The sequence below is a fragment of the Mesitornis unicolor genome, unplaced genomic scaffold (assembly GCF_000695765.1).
Source record: "Mesitornis unicolor isolate BGI_N332 unplaced genomic scaffold, ASM69576v1 scaffold29210, whole genome shotgun sequence".
NCBI lineage: Eukaryota > Metazoa > Chordata > Aves > Mesitornithiformes > Mesitornithidae > Mesitornis > Mesitornis unicolor.
Genome location: NW_010159398.1, coordinates 2,024 through 18,928, shown reverse-complemented (window position 1 = coordinate 18,928; position 16,905 = coordinate 2,024). Strand labels below are relative to the sequence as shown.

The 16,905-nt window shown below is 38.8% G+C and overlaps 1 protein-coding gene across 1 annotated transcript; it reads left to right on the top strand.

The window, feature by feature from the left end:
- Positions 1-515: 515 nt before the first annotated feature.
- On the top strand, positions 516-12,726 carry LOC104542293. The gene is made up of 8 exons (XM_010186551.1): positions 516-536; positions 835-964; positions 1,855-1,967; positions 2,571-2,714; positions 3,980-4,198; positions 5,634-5,816; positions 9,210-9,343; positions 12,624-12,726. Exons 2-8 carry the CDS (start codon positions 862-864, stop codon positions 12,724-12,726), a joined length of 999 nt encoding a protein of 332 aa, XP_010184853.1. The 5' UTR covers positions 516-536; positions 835-861.
- Positions 12,727-16,905: the final 4,179 nt, after the last annotated feature.

The following is a 16,905-nucleotide window of genomic DNA, read 5'->3' as shown; positions in this document are numbered from 1 at the left end:
AGCAATTCTGTGATTCTGTGATTCTGTGAAAGGAATGTAAAGTGGAAAATGTTTTCTTGTCTTGAATACTGTGTTTCTCTTTCCCCAACCCAAAAAAGGCTATAGTAGAATTTTAGGGCAAGAATGATGAATATGGTCATAGCTGCAAAATGCCTTTCAGTGAATAGCCTAGGACTCCACACTGGAAAAGAGAGGATTGAATAAATAGGTATGAAAGAGAGCTATATAGTTGTAGGTTGTACTGATGTGATTTTTTTGTGATTGTTTGCCATATGTTTTAACACAAAATGGAAAAGTTTGGAGGCCAGGTGGATGCTTGAAATGAACAATGAAATAAAATATGAAGTGTTTCTGCACAAAATTTGTGATGAAGTTACATAGCTTCTTGCTCTAGGATTTTGTAGACACTTAAAGTTTTTGTGGTTGCCAAAGGGAACTGAGTGAATTACTACAACAAAAATCTATCAAAGACTAGTAATGCTATCTGTTAATTAATTATGTCCCTTTAGCTTCAGGAAGACCCTGAGCTGAAATTGCTGGAGACCAGGAAAGTATTTGGAGAAATAGTACTGCATACTTGATCTGTTCTTATAGATGTTTGCTGCTGGCCACTGTGGAGATAGAATAATTGAGTAAGATAAACTGCCCCCATGCAAGCATTTTAATGTTTGTAGCAGCTGAAGAGAAGAGTAGTTGCACACAGACCTATATGTACGCTATGGTTTTACACTGAGTTTCCCCTATGAGTAATTCTTTGTTCATAGAACCCTCTTCCAGATCTCCCTGTCGAACTGTAAAATAGTAGCAGTAAAATTCTGATGTTTTGTCTTATCTTCTGCAGAATGCGTAGCAAAAACTGGAATGATTTTGCTTTGTGGAGAGATCACATCCCAGGCTATAGTAGATTACCAACAAATTGTAAGAGAGACCCTTAAGCGAATAGGGTATGATGACTCTTCCAAAGGTAAGTGAGATCCTTATGAGTTCAGTCTTGGGTCTGTTCTGCATGTGGTCAAAGTCATGTTTTTATGGTGTTCTGGGACATAAAATTAAAAGTATATCAGGCCTAGGAGAAAACTGTACAGATATTGATATGCATTTTTCAGTACCTGGTACTGAAGAAGCTATTTTAAGTTGCCATACTTGAAAAAGACTTATCCTTGAAAGTGTCAGGAACCTCTTGCTTCTCTGATTCCAGAAGAACTTGTGTTTGCACGAATGTCAGGTGGTGGTTACATCTTCAGGTTTGTACAGTGAAAGATTTAATAGTGATGTTCCATGTCCTTCAGGTGAGTATGCCTTTGAAACTCAAAGTTCACACGCAAGGGAATTCTTTATCTATTCTTAACATATTTTCCAAAGTAGCTTCTCTTCAGCAATTGAACCCTTACATGACTATTCCCCTTCAGTCTTCCCTTTTCATGCATGACCTATATGACTGTCCTCTAATTCTACTGAACCCTAGAACCTACTACAAGAAAAACTGAATACCAGTTGCTGGTAACATTTTCCACTCTCCTTTTCCAGCTTTAATATCTAAATGGTTTGAACCCTAGCTGTAATAAGGAATCTAGGAAGCTTTGATGGGGTAGTTTGTAGTATTATACTTAACCTCTTAGTTTCAAGAGCTCAGGTTTCAACTAATACCACTAACTTGCCCACATCCTGAGACTGTTACGGAAATGTTCTAATTGTATGCTTCTATTAGCAATACAAAACCTGGTATAGGAAGCTTACATGCTTAGAGTTTTAGAAGTTTTAGTCAAAATAACCAGATAATCCATAAAAGATTCTCTGGAAATTTGTCAACTTTCAGGAATGTATGGCCTAACTTTACAACATTTCCTTCACTAGGACTGGACTATAAGACTTGCACAGTTTTAGTGGCTTTAGAACAACAGTGTAAAGAGATCAAGCATGCTGTCTCCCGTGGCAAGAGTGATGATGACATTGGAGCAGGAGATCAGGTAATTGAACTTAATTCTGGACAGTTACTCAAGTATAGTTTACACACAAGCAGTTAGAACTGCATTGGACCAGAGCCTTTGCTTAAAACCTATCGCGCAAAGCAAAAGAATTGTGCACTCTGTTGCAGAAGTGCAAAAAAGTAACAAGGCCTTCGCTACTGGCCTTCCTGGATAGAGCTACACCTAAGGAATAGATATATTTTTACCAGTAGGTGTCAGTTTCTGGTCTTTCAAGTCCTTTGGGTAGTCTGGTTTTACTTCTTAGGCATCAAATGCTGTGTTTTTTCAGTTGTCATGTGTGGGGAGAAGACTGAACAGTTCTTCATGATCTTTTTGCCTATTAAGTCTTTGCAGTGGATTCTTACGGATGCTCAAGGCAGAGGCATTCTTGGTAACCAGATGACCTTGCTGTAGCTCTGATTCTTGTACATTCAGATACAAAGATGTTGTTTCAGGCTGGTTATGCAACAAAGTGTATTCACCCTGCATGTTACTGCTGACTCTTTCTAGCCATGGTTTTAAAGTCCCATGTGGCAATGACAGGTGCAGAAATGGAAAGAGAGCATGGAAATGAGTGGCTTATTTCCTTGTTTCTCAATGCAGGGTTTGATGTTTGGCTATGCCACTGATGAAACTGAAGAATGTATGCCTTTAACAGTCCTCCTGGCACACAAACTCAATGCAAAGATAAAGGCTCTGGAACAGAATGGAACATGGCCCTGGGTTAGACCAGATGGGAAAACACAGGTTTGTAACATAGATGCGTAAACCACAAGGGTGAGAAACACTAGAAATCATTTGTCCTGTCTGCTACTAAATCAGAATTCATGTTTGTTGAAAATGTTGCTGTCATTTTCACATTCCAGGGTGGTATGTGTTTCATGAAGTACATTTGTGTGTAGTGCACACATGTTTTGTTAAAACTGTTCTATCAGTGTTTTAGCAGATTTCTTCAAAATGACACTTGCATTTTACTTCTTTTCCTCTGAAGATTAAGAAGATTAACAAATTACTGACATTCAGCTGGGTTGTTTGTTGGTTTTTTTTCTGAATAAACATCAGCATTCCAGAAACATGAACTGGAATAGTGCTATGGTCTCTCAGCTGAAACAGGGCTGCACTTGATTCAAACCTCATATATACTAAATTTGATCAGTGGTCACTGACAGCTGTGTTGCAGAGCTAAGTGAATGAGTCACTGAGACTACTGTAAGAGTGGTGCACTTTGGCAGTCTCAAAGGCAGTAAGTTCTCTGTCCTCCAGGCTGTGAAATTTGCAGGAGGGGAAAGGAAAGTCACACATGTGGCATTTCCAAGACAACAAGGTGTTTTAGTCTTAATTTCTGTTGTTTAGTGGTGATGAACTGAGTTATACTGCTGCAGTTGCAGTGCAATATAGATAGTGTCCCTACCTTTTCTCAGCAGCACATAGAATACATGAATAGACTATTTTATTTATGACTTATCTATCCAAGCATTTTTGAAGGGTGGGAAAACAGAGATATCTCCTTAGTCGTAAGAAAACCAGGACCAAGGATGAAGCAATGCCACTATTTATTTGCATGTACATAAAGCTATGCAATAGGTAGCAAAAGTTACAGCCCATCATAACATGATCTACAGTTGCTCATTTTAGCAGGGTCCTCCAAAAGTTATTTTGGCCTTTGGTGTTTCACTACTTGATGTTATGTTAACATGCCAAACTGTGAATAATTTTAGCATCTGCCAGTAAAATCTTAGGCTTCTGTAGTTTTCTCGTTCTTATTTTGGTTCTCTGTTGTGATAAATGTAATATCCTTTAGTTAACTCTTTTGGTAGTGATAATTCAGTGCTTTATGTATTATTTTTTTTTCTTACAGTGATTTTAAGCACAGGCAACAATCCATAATTTTTCTTCCCATTACCCTTTATCTGTTTAATTTTTGCTGCAGAAAAGTATGAGGTTCTTTTTCATTTTTCAAACTGATGCTCTTGGCCTTGAGTGTTCACTGCCCTTTTTTTTCCCCTCTCTAGGTCACAATGGAATACAAGGAGAGTAATGGTGCAGTAGAGCCCATCCGAGTGCACACACTTGTGATTTCAGTACATCATGCCCCTGACATACCTCTACAACAGATACGGAAGGAGCTAATGGAGAAAGTTGTTAAAGAAGTCATTCCAGAGAAATATCTTGATGAGGGCACAATTTATCATCTCCTTCCAAGTGAAAAGTTTATAGAAGGTGGTCCTAAGGTATGGTAATCTGAAAAAGGACAGCCTATAGAGACTGTTTTGCCACATGTTTCTAAATGTTCTCTTCTAAATGCGATGAACTGGTGTATGTTTAACTAATAAATTCTATACATTTTTAAGGAAGCTTCAGTCATTTCTACTGGAATTTTCCTACTGGGCAGTTGCTATCTAAACTGAAGCTGCTGTCTAAACTGGACAGCCAAATGTTCAGATTCTTGGATATTTGTCTTGCTTCCAGAAAGTATACTAAATGGCCAAAAGCCAGCCCTTAAGTTGTGTGCTAAAATGCCAGACTGGAAGTATCTCTTCACTTTCACATTAAAAATCAAAACCAGAAATGGGAACAGACCTGATCTTCTATATCGATTTTTTTCAGAAAGCTGAACTAATTTCAAGGGACACCTTAATGTATTAAGTCTCAATACTCATTAGAATTTGACACATGTTCTGCTTTCCAGGTGCTGGTACTAGGTAAGCACATCACGGCTGTGCTGTGAAATTGTGAAAAGTTTTGTTACACAGAACTATCTAGTTTTGTATAAAGAGTTTAATGAAGGATGCAAGGTATGCTTATAATCACGTTGGGATGATGTAGGGATACCACTTTCACTGGGGAATAAATGTCAGCTTTACTCCCATATTACTTATTTGGGGATTTAAAATTAGTGGATTAATGCAGTTTATCCTCTTTCAGGATGGAGTTTCTCAGCACTCGAGTTCATTTGTCAGCTTGCAGCCACCATCTCTGCTAATCTGACAGAAAGGCAATAATTCTCTGCTGGTTGAACAAGTTGGGTCAGCTCATTAAGTTGTAGGAGGCAGACAAAAGTCCATGCAAGAGGGTGGGACTTCATTACTGGGGGCACAGGCAGGCAGGAAGAAGAAAGAAGAGTAGTACCAAGTGGTCCTTGTGCCGTCAGTGAACCGTTAAGGTGAATTCAGCTAGAATTTCTGAGTACTCTTGTGCTGGCAGCACTGAGCTGCAGCTCTATGAAGCCCCTGCGTCCCCGTTAGTATGTATGTCTAAGTGAAGATTGTTAACCTTTTCGGTCAAATATGACCTGTTTTTCAGGAAGGCTTTTATCTCTAAATTCTTGGCCTCCACCAAGTGTTACTGAGTGAAGTCATTGGCCCGTAATCCAGAGACAGTATTTCATGGTTGTGGATTTCAAGGTAGTACAATTTTTGTGATGTTTACAGTTGTGCGGCATTCTTACCTATCTTCAAAAGTGACTGCAGCACAGACGGCTCAGTACATCTCTGAAAAATAAGGTCACATAGATCTCATTCATTAGACAGTTGCATGTGAAGGTGAACACTGTGGACAATGAGTCATATCTATAGCAATTACAAAACAAAGCTGTGCCAAATAACCTAGTATGGCATTGGGTAAACTGTTGTGTCTCACGAATGTGTTCAATTGTTTGTCCTGCAGAGTGATGCTGGACTGACTGGCAGGAAGATCATTGTTGATACCTATGGAGGCTGGGGAGCCCATGGTGGAGGTGCATTCTCTGGAAAAGATCCCTCCAAAGTTGATCGTTCTGCAGCATATGCAGCTCGCTGGGTTGCAAAATCTCTGGTGAAAGCTGGTCTCTGTAAAAGGGTATTAATCCAGGTAAGAGCAACTGTGAAAGCAGTACACCATAACAGAAACCCTGTCTGATTTGTGGTCACACCCTCAGAACACATACTACCATCACAGCTCCAGTCCAGTTTCAGAAAACATTTCTCATATTAGAATGGGGCTGCAGGAAATTCCTCTTGTGGGTGTGTTATTAAGGAGTCCCACAAAGGAAGCCAAAGACACAAGTCAGGATGGTCCTGAAACAAGTGTGCTCTCTGTAGTATTCTTTCTCCAAGTCTTTTGCCATCCCTGGTCTAGCTACCTCTTTGCATCATCCTTGCTTTTACTTCCAGCAGCTCTGGTGATCCTCTGCACACACAGGCACACCCAGCACTCCAACCTGGGCTGCACAGCACATTACAGACAGTTATGCTAGCAGTGTCCAGATGTAGTTGTGCAACCTGCTGTACTACTGGTCATATTACTTGTGACTTAAACCATTTTAAACTATATTTGAAATTACCTTCAAGTTACTGTGACTTCTCTACTGTGTATTCCTAGTGCACTACTGTGGTGCAAGGTGTGACTGAAAGCAAAATTTAGTTGTTTTTAAGAGTTTAAAACAAGAACAACTTTCATCAGTCTCATATGCTCGGAAGAAATGCACTTCCCGTGCAAGAATTTTTGGGACTACTAAGTCTAAGAAGTTCAAAGAGGTGTTTTATTGACCCCTAGACTGTTTCACCATTAAACATGAACCTAATGTGAATGCTGAGCAATTGAGACTTGTCTAGGGAGTTTGAAACACTAGCTTATATACGTACGTATTCTGAGTAGCTGCTATATAAGAAATTTAACACAGTATAAATAATTACTACAGTAAAATGTAACAGTGATCTGGCTGATGTTTTGCTGCAGAGGAGTTTAAAACCTCATACCTTCTCTGGGGACAAGAGGAGATGCCCATTGGATGTGGTTATGATCAATGATGTCGTACCTAGGCATTTGAATTAGGAACAAGGCCCCTTGCTTTAGATGTTGTGCATGTGTTTGACACCTGATTAAACTTAAAGCTTGGAGCTCATAGAATCATAGATTGTTTTGGGTTGGACCTCAAAGATCATCTAATTCAATACCCTTGCCATGGGCAGGGACACATTTCACTAGGTTGCTCAAAGTCCCACTCAATTTGGCCTTGAACACTCCCAGGGAGGGGGCATCCACAAATTCTTTGGGCAACTTATTCCAGTTTCTTGCGACCCTCATAGTGAAGAATTTCCCAGAGACCCTCCTTAAATACCTGAGCCAGATTCTAGACAAGGCAAAACTAATTTTGTTAGCAGCAAAGTAAGAAGGAGAGAGGAGGGCAGGAGAGCAGAGAAACAAATGTCCTGTGAAGTCTTAGAAGGGTGGATTAAAGATTAACAAAAATAATAATGTGTCAAGTGGAAATGCAAAAGTATTTTCAGCCCTTTATCCGTGTGATACACTAAGACCATGCCAGCCTCCGCTGAGGCTAACAGTTGAGCTGGCTTTGCTATGGATATTTTTTCCATGCTAACCACCTTTTTGTACTGAAAGAGCAAAATGAATAATGGAGGGAATTGCAGACTAATTAGCTGTGTATTATCACAAATACCATGTAGGCTTTATTCAGTGTGATATAGGATTGTCAGCTTATTGGTTAATGAAAAACAGACTTAGTGTGATCTCAAAATTAGCTAAGGGGTAGCTAATCAGTACTGAACCATTGGACTGTTACTTCTTGAAATCTGTAGAAAGCAGACACGATGAGGAAGACCAGTCAAGAAAGTGACAGAATGGTTTGTGTTGCTTAGTGACATTCAGGGAAAACATATTTTCATCCAACTACGCCATGATGGAAGAAAGTGAAGTGTATGTTAGCCTAAACTGCAGCAGGACTGTATTTTGGAAGGAGACTGGATCATAAAAGCAAATACATTTCAGGAGAACCTGTCAGTGCTGTGCTGTGCAATGCTGTGGTGAAAAGAAGCTAATGTGATTCTTGGATGTCAGAAAGGAGCTACAGTCCTCTTCTGTCCTCTTTTGAATGAAATGAAATCACAGGGACTACTTCCTTGGTTGCTTTGTCTACTTGTGTAGCTGTATTTTACAAAGTACATGGAAATACTGGATGAAGTTCCAGGGAGTGCATGGAAATAACTCACTCTGGGAAAACAAGTCTGTGAGTGCTTTAGAAACATGAAGCTTGTTCCCATCTTGCCCTAGCTAATCTTTTCTCTGCCTCAGGAAAACAAACAAACAAACCACCAAACAAAGAAACAAAAAAACCCAGTCCCCACCAAAAAAACAACCCAAACTCAGAAATATTTGTAGATCTCAGTGTCTTCAATCTCAAAGGCATGAGACTCCCTGCTACAGACTGGGGGAAGAGCAGCTGGAGAACAGCCCAGCAGAGAGGGACCTGGGAGTACTGATTGGCAATCAATTGAACATGAGCCAGCAGTGTGCCCAGGTGGCTTGGAAGGCCAATGGCATCCTGCCTGTATCAGGAATAGTGTTGCCAGCAGGACTAGGGATGTAATTCTCCCCTTGTACTCAGCACTGGTGAGGCCTCACCTCGAGTACTGTGTACAGTTCTGGGCCTCTCACTTCAGGAATATTGAGGTGCTGGAGTGGGTGCAGAGGAGAGCAACGAGGCTGGTGAAGGGACTAGAGGGTAAGTCTTATAATGAGAGACCTCAGGGAGCTCAGGTTGTTTAGTCTGGAGAAGAGGAGACTCAGAGTGGACCTTATCACTCTCTACAACTACCTGAAGGGAGGTTGTAGTCAGGTGGAGGTCGGGCTCTTCTCCCAGGCAACTGGTGACAGGACAAGAGGGCATAGCCTGAAGCCATGCCAGGGGAGGTTTAGGCTGGACATCAGAAAGCACTTTCTCATGGAGAGGGTGATCAGGCATTGGAATGGACTGCCCAAGGAGGTGGTGGAGTCACCATCGCTGCAGGTGTTTAAGGAAAGGCTGGATGTGGCACTTAGTGCCATGGTCTGGCCGATGTGGTAGTGTTAGGTCATGAGCTGGACTTGATCTCAGAGGTCTTTTCCAGCCTCAGTAATTCTGTGATTCTCTGAAATCCTTGTATCTAGCTGACGCTGAAGGATGCAGAATGGTAGTATCTGAGGATGATTAGAAAGTACCTCTTTTGCTTTTAAGGAATGTTACTTAGGTCTGATATTTGACCAGGCTGAGCATTCTCTGAGGAAAACAGACAATTTTCTAACATAGAAGACAAATAGCAAAAATGTACTTTCTAGTTTTCCTTATGCAGAAAAGGTGTACATAAAATCTCCTCCTGATACATAAAATCTCCCCCTGAAACATAAGATAAGCCTTTCCTTTCTCTTAAGCAAAAAGTGGAAAGGTCTGTTTAAATGGTGTTTATGTTGTATACATGTGTTTTACAGCTATCATATGCCATCGGTCTGAGTCATCCTCTTGCAATCTCAGTGTTTCATTATGGAACGTCAGACAGATCTGAAGAAGAACTGCTTGAGATTGTGCAGAAAAACTTTGATCTATGCCTTGGAGCTATCATAAGGTTTGTGTGCTGTTAGTATCTGCCATAGGACATCATATTTTTAATGCTTTCTTTAATGTTAAAAGTTTCTGGATGCTAACCTCATCACAAATCTGTAACTGTTGTCATTTCTGCTCTTCCCTCACCCATGCACCCAGTACAACATACAAGGGCCAGCTCATAAATCTGGTCACAAAATGTACCGAATAAGTAGGACTGGTCTAAATTATACCATATCTCCCAGTAATCCTGGTAGTGTGCTATGTTGCAGTTCACTAGCCAGGTGGTAGTGTGCCTGGTAAAGTAGAATTAAACACTAGATGTAGTTAGGCTTTCTGGTCTGTTTACAGAGTGTGTATGGCTCCCAACCCTGCCTTATCTGGAAGGCAGCAAAAATACTAGATATTTCTGAAATAAGTACCAGAGCAAGTATAGTCTCCCTGCCTTTGATCTTTAGGTGGCAACAACTTATGAGACAGCTGCCACAAGGTAGAAAGTTTCTGGTGCTCTCCCTTCACAAGCAATCCCATTGAAATGAGTGGGGCGTTACGTGCTGTAATTTGCCCTTGCTCATGCACAGAAGCAGAGTGTCACCCTACTACAATAGTGGAAGTACTGTGTTTGCTGTTGCTGTTCTGGGGACACGGGCTATCAGCCCGGAGAGAAAGGAACACCCTTAAGTGACTAACTTCTTCATGAGACGTAACCTACCTCCTGCTTTAGAAAAACTCAGCACTGCAAGTCTGTCTCTAGTTGTCATCCAGTCTTATGCAGCATGTTTGAAGTCAGCTAAACTTAATTCAGAAGGAATCCTGGTTTCTTGAATGCTCTCTTAATGCATTTCAAAACCAGAAAAAGAATAAAAATCCTGCCGTGAGATAAGCTGCCTTGAAGTGAAAATTCAGCTGTGATCAGAAACGTCATTGAGGCTACCGTGCAGTCAGGGAGTACAAGAAGACCCAAACGTCCTGCAGCCAACTCAGCTATATTCCTTCCTGGAATATTTCTGGGCATGAAAAAGCAGGTCTTTTAGACAAACATAATCCTTACAGTTAAAGAAGCAAGGGAATTATCCTCTTCTTTGAAACAAAGGGCTGGAGGAAAAAAGCAGACCAGCACCTGTCCTTATCAGCAGATGCCCACCTGCATTCCAGGGAGGTGTAATTTGACCCTAGCATTTTTCCTTCTTTTGTTCCCTTCTGTGTCTAACTCATATGATTCTTTATGTGAACTTTTAGGAGGTAGAATGTCTTGTCTATTTGTAGTACAGCTTCCTAAGACCTAATGGTACAAGTTCATTTTCCTCAAGTCCTGAAGAACATTTGAATCTCTGAACTGATTTTCACCAAACGTGGAAGGCTGGACTTCTTAGAAGTTTCATGAAATACAGAGCTAATGGAGAGAAACAGTATCCCTTTTCTGTTCTAAGGGATCAGCCACACTCTTGACTTCACTCCTCATTAAACTCTGTGAAATTAACATGAAATTGACATTTCAGGCCTGAGATAGATATCAGCAAAAACTTGACTTCATGGACCAAGAAACTGCTTTGTCACTTTGAGCAATGCGGGTTTTAAAAACTCTGTTCAAAAATGTTAAAACATATATGTTAGCTATCATTATTCGAGAAAAATGCTTTTAATGATTCACTTCTCTTTTAAATCCAGAGCTATTAATACTATTCTAGTTTGTGTATTCCAGAGGAATCTTGAGCATATTTGACTTCAAGGGGAAAAATGTTAGCATGTTAGTGAATAGGAAGTCTCTTTTATCCCTTAAAAGAAGGAAGACATTACTGACAAGCTATATCGATATTTTGCTGGTGTGGCCAGCCTTTTGTGCTCCTTTTCAGAATGTTTTCTGAACATACATGCTGAAAGTAGAGATGAGTTACATTTTTAATAGTCTGACATAATGTAAGGCATTATGGCACCTTCAGTTGCTAGGTAATGCTTTCCAAGTGTTATCAGCTCACAAGCATAATCAAAACTCTTCTTTGTCTTTGTCATTATAGCAGTTCCTCCATCAGTAACTTGGGTAGTGGTTCTCAGACACTTTCCTTGATTTAGTGTGCTCAAAAATGCTGCATTTTTAGAATATATTATCATGGTCCTGGAAGTGGTGAAGGCAGGAAGAAAGCAGGGCAAAGAAAGGGAAGGGAAAGAAGGGAAGAAAGCACGCAAAACATGAGCATTGTTTACTGAATACTTCCTTATTAAATGTTGTCTTACATTTTTAAAAATACTGTAAATGGTGCTGGCTATGCATTATAATCAACTATGCACCAAAGTACTTAATGATGTCTCACTTTTGATTTAGTCAGCACTTGCATTTTGATGGCTTTTGTATTAGGATCAAAGTCAAATGACTGTAGTAGCCATTGGAGCATGTGATCACATTGCGCAAAGTATTACTTGAAACAAGACTTAGCTGCTCTACATCATCAGTGACCCCATAAGTGCAAGAATGTGTTATCTTTTCACCAACTGAATCATATTCATTATTCTGTTAGTATTTGTGCTTCATTCGTTCACCATTCCTCCACCAATTTTCTATCAGCTTATGATATCAATCACCTATTTTAAATGTGCTTTCAAAGATAATTGAACAGCATAATACCAAATAGAAGAAAGCCCAAGTAGAAGGAAATGTTTCAGGCCTTTCATGAAATGAAGAGAAACTTCTGTGTAGATTCCTATGGCTATCCATTTAGCACAGCTGCAATCTGCTATCTGCTATCTTACACAGGTTAAAAGCAATAGTCACGGCTTGCTTATTTTTCTAGTCATAATCAGTGTTAAGCCCTGTTCTAAATAGTGACTAAATAGTGTGTCTATGTAAGCAGTTAAACCTCCACAGTTACTCAGTCTACTAGACTGTCATCTTTAACTGCTTCTTTTGAGATCATCGTTTTATTTCTGGCAGAGCAGCATTAGAAAATATTCTGTATTACACTTGCAATAGCAGAATACGCATGGAGACTTGCACAGGTATAACTGAACTTATTCTAGTTGTAATGCTTCTGCATTGTAATGCTTATAGATCCTGACTATATACTTAGAGCCTCTCTGATACATTTGAAGAAAGCTGACCATTTCTACTCACTTTAAAATTAAAACCATCAGCTCACTACCTTCCCTAAAGTAAATCTGTGTCACTGGACAAGGATAAGTAAAACCTAGGTTTTATTCTCTTTCTTCCAGGGATAATACTGATTATCCCTCCGATGTGTCTAAATCATAACATACATTGGAGTAGAGTTAAGTGTAAGATTTGCCTTTTTTTTTTCCTTTTCATTAAGGGAGCTGAATTTGAAGAGGCCAATCTACCAAAAAACAGCATGCTATGGGCACTTCGGGAGAGAAGAATTTACATGGGAAATACCCAAAAAGCTTGTGTATTAAGCTTTCCAGAATGTTTAGTGTAATTTACTAGGTGTTTAATAATCAGGTAAAAATTCAAGCTATTCAAGAAATGTGTGTATCTACTCTTCTTAAAAATTACATTCTATAGTTAATAGATTTACTGAAAATTATTTGAATTTCATTTCTAACTTTAATAGTAGCCTTACACTTTAAATGCATGCTGCTCTGTTTACCATACTCTTCCACTTTGTATTTGGTAATGTGTGAACAACATAGGCCTTTGGCTATGATCAGATATTAAGTGCAGAGACAGATGTGGAAGCTGAAGTCATTCTTGTTCTGCAGGGGAAGCCCGTTACTGCTTATGCAGTTAACTTTGTACTGAAGTGGATTGAGTTGGTGAGGTAACTTCCAAGAGCTCCCTATGAGAGGAAAGCAGTAATAGCACAAGTTACCATAATTCTTCTTCATGACTACAGCTTTAGTTATGGTCCTTCTAGTCTAAGCAAATCAGTAAAAATACTCATTTCAGAACATTGTTCATTGTAATCCTATATATACTTAGCTGAGGTAGTGTTATCTGTTTGCTTTTAACATTATAGTTTTGTAGATATATCTGTGAAAACTGATGAACTCCTATGCTGTAATTCTTTTACTCATTTATAGTTATTCCTTCTCAAAATGACATTTTCCATGTCTCCATGAATTGGAATTGGCTGTATAAAGTTTCAGTTAAGTCTCATTTGGCCACTTCTGAAATGTAAAAAAAAAATTGTAAAAACTACTCAGAGGACATTTCCTTCATTTGACATCTCTGACTGAAAGCACAAAACGGAGGGAGAGAATTAAAAATAATTTATCTTCTCTTCAAGGACTAGAGAGGATGAAAAGGCCTGTTTAGAGAAAGTAGCAATTCTGGCAAGCAAATTTATCATCAAATTGTAAACTGAGACAGGATGTTGGATTGCTGTTACTTAACACAAGGAAATCTTAATAGACAATTAAGCAGTATGGCTACTCCATCCACAATAAGGGAAAAAATACAGGCTTCAGCAGTAAGTCTAATCAAGTGCAAGTAGTTGAATTTAAGATTAGTCTTGAGCAAGTTTTGAAGAGCTACTTCCTTGCCTGTAAAGACTGATCAGTCCACTGCTCCTTTGATAGACCAGAGCTGAAGTGAGGTCATTGTACAGCTGTACCTGTGCCTTACCTGGCCTGGTACAGTTAATCCCATCTAGCACACTAGTGCTGTGCTCACTCTTGCAACCTACATAAAAGGTTTGGTTTTTTTTCCTTTCATAAGAAAAGCAAATTTATTCCTGGAATAAAAGATGCAATTCTTCTGTGGGATTTTCTTCAGTTTTTTATTAATGAAAAATTTTCCTTTGTAGCACAGGACCCTGGACCATGTCTTTAGCCAAAACTAATCCAGTTAATATGCATGTGGCCATGTAGGCATAAAGCTTGTCATTAACCCTTATTAAAATTTGTTCAAATTGGCATTATCTAGGAAATAGTAATGTAGCTTGCTATAAATTTTGAAATCTCAGAATAATTCTCACTTTCAGTAAGATAAGGGTACAATGTTTAAATGGCAAGGGATTGCAGACATCACTATACAGTAAACTGACTATAATGACCTTTTGAAAGAGATTTCAGTAAATGGGCATAGAATCTCAATTTAGTACAGCTGTGTCCATGACAGCTAGTATAAATTTTACTGTCATAATACTTCACATTTCCAAAGCTAAATAGGGCTTTGGTAAAAAGCTGTGATGCTTTGTTTGTCACAGGAGAAGACCATTTTGATAAAGAAAAAGTCTCTTGTTAAATTTAACACAGAAATAATTTATTCAATGAAGGTTTAATCACTGCTTATTGTAAAAAAAGAAAAAAGAAAAAAACCCCAGAGCTTAGGCCTTTTTAGCTGTTCGACAGCTGGAGCCTAAAGGAGGCAAATTGGACCATAGTATATTTCAGAAAATAAGAACACATTCAACACTGCAACACTTCTTTCACTTTGCTCTCTGGCTTCCTATAAATAGATGACATCAAAGTTACAGACCTTTTCTTCAAGGCATTGGATAATCTCTGTCTCCAAAGTACAGACCTTTCTTTCCCCTTGTCATTGCTCTTTGTTTCAAAGTAGCCAGGAGTGTCCGCTGCAGAAGAAATCCTTAATCACAAACTGGAAGAGGTGCAGTATACATCCAGTCTCCAGACATCCTGTCTACAAATTTTAACTAGTGAATTAATTTTATTTACATAGGGTAGATAATTTGCCGTATGTAAAATTATGCTGAAGAACGGCAAAAGACATATGTCTTGTTTGAAACAAGCAAGCAGAGAAGCTACATCTGCTAAATTTGTAGTGTCTCATCAGAAGTCAGAGACAAAACTAATGCTCCACAAAATCCGTGAAGTAATTTTTTTAAAATGATTGGCATGTTTTCCTATTATCATTCTATAAATGAATCACTTAAACTGGAACCTGAAAAATAAAAAAGGCTGCCCAAATCAGACAGAAGTATTAAGATGCAGTTATTACTGAAAGTTTAGCTAAATTATAATGTAGCCTACATATAGGGATTAATATTTTTATCTCCAAATGTGGCAACTATTTCTCTATTAAACTTGTTATTTTAATATCAAATGAACAGGCTCTTCTTTGAAATATGTGATTACAGTAAGTTATAAAAATCTCCCAAAATACAGTGACTCATAATCCCTGTAAGAAAAGAATTATAATCGCACATCAGAAGAACACAATAGTTATCTATTGTGTTTTGCTGCTTCATCCAAAGTAGCAGGCTGTATAGATACAGCTAAAAAAGCTACATGAATGAAAAATATGTATTGCAAAGAATTACTTGGGTGTCCCATACAGTGTAATGTGTAGACATATTAGTGGCTGTTCTAGAAAACAATTTTTTCTGATAGTGAATTTGGATGGGCACTTCCAAAAGCTGATGATTCTTGCTGAATTGTGTGAGGCAGAATTAAACCTAAATTATTCAAAAGGGCATAGTTTCACTCAAACCTAGACTAGGCAATTAGGAAAGAAAATGAATGAAACAGAAGTGCCAGCTCTGAAAGTGCCTTTACTGTCTTTCTGGTCTCAGAAGAGATGAAGGGTTTCTGCATGCAAAATGAAGACATTAAGTTAAGAAAGGTCAAACCTATTCTCTTTGCTTTATGTCAGGATTAGCTTTGTGACTTCTGTTTTCAGAGTACATCACAAGAGCAGCTACACTAAAACAAAATACAGACCTTGGAGATGTATTTAATCTTTCTGCTAAGATGCACTTCTGAAATAGCTGTGCTGAAGCTAATAAACCTAATCTAGAACCATGCAGACATTATTACACATTCTATTTTCCTAGCTGTATTTTGATTAAATGCTATATAGAGAAATGCAAAGTAGAATGATAGTTCATTACTAATTAATAAATTTAATTCCTAAGGAGCTGGAAGCAATTACAGCAATGGAAATTAAAGTGCAAATCTTTACTGCATGCTAACAGAGACAATGAACTTTTCATTTAATAATTCCACAGTTTATAGCCCTTGCCCTGCCTTGACCTTACGATACGAAAGGAAATCTCTTCTTTACCACCTTCCCCACCCAAGATTTTTGTCCAGAATGACTCTAGGCACATACCAGGTGACGCTGTACAAGGAAAAGGACTGGATGAGAGTTAAACCAGGAAGGCTGGAGCACAACTTTTTCATCAGGAGCTCAACCATCTTGCAGCAGTCCAGTGTGGCTGTCAGATCTGAGATGCGAATTAGTAACAGATGGCACAACTTTGTTTTCCTCTGCTTTTCAAGAAGGATGATGCCAGCATATAAACAGATAAGCCTTACTGCCTTTAACAACCTCAAAAAACCCCAAAACAGAACCAAAACAACCAAAAAAAACCCTCAAGCATAGGCCTCTCAAGCTGCATAAATAATAATAAAAAAAAAGTTACTCTTTTTGTCCAACTACTGTTTAAAAACTGAAGCATTTTACCCTTTTATCTCAGCAATAAGTAAAAAGGTCAGCCCTGCTAATGGGAAATCTAGACAGCTGCACACATTTTAAACTGTGTCTTACTTAGTGGGTCTGTTTGACCTCTCGAGTATAGTCCTGCTGGATATTTAAAAAGACAGGTCAGTAAAATAAGACTCAAGCATTCTTTTAAACTTTTTAAAAGTGCCAAATCCATCCTGATT

Excerpts from the sequence above, each read along its gene's own strand:
- LOC104542293 (XM_010186551.1), top strand. The coding sequence starts at position 862 with ATGATTTTGCTTTGTGGAGAGATCACATCCCAGGCTATAGTAGATTAC. Across the intron at positions 1,968-2,570 it reads ACATTGGAGCAGGAGATCAG|GGTTTGATGTTTGGCTATGC; the intron begins GTAATTGAACTT and ends TTCTCAATGCAG. Across the intron at positions 4,199-5,633 it reads TTATAGAAGGTGGTCCTAAG|AGTGATGCTGGACTGACTGG; the intron begins GTATGGTAATCT and ends TTTGTCCTGCAG.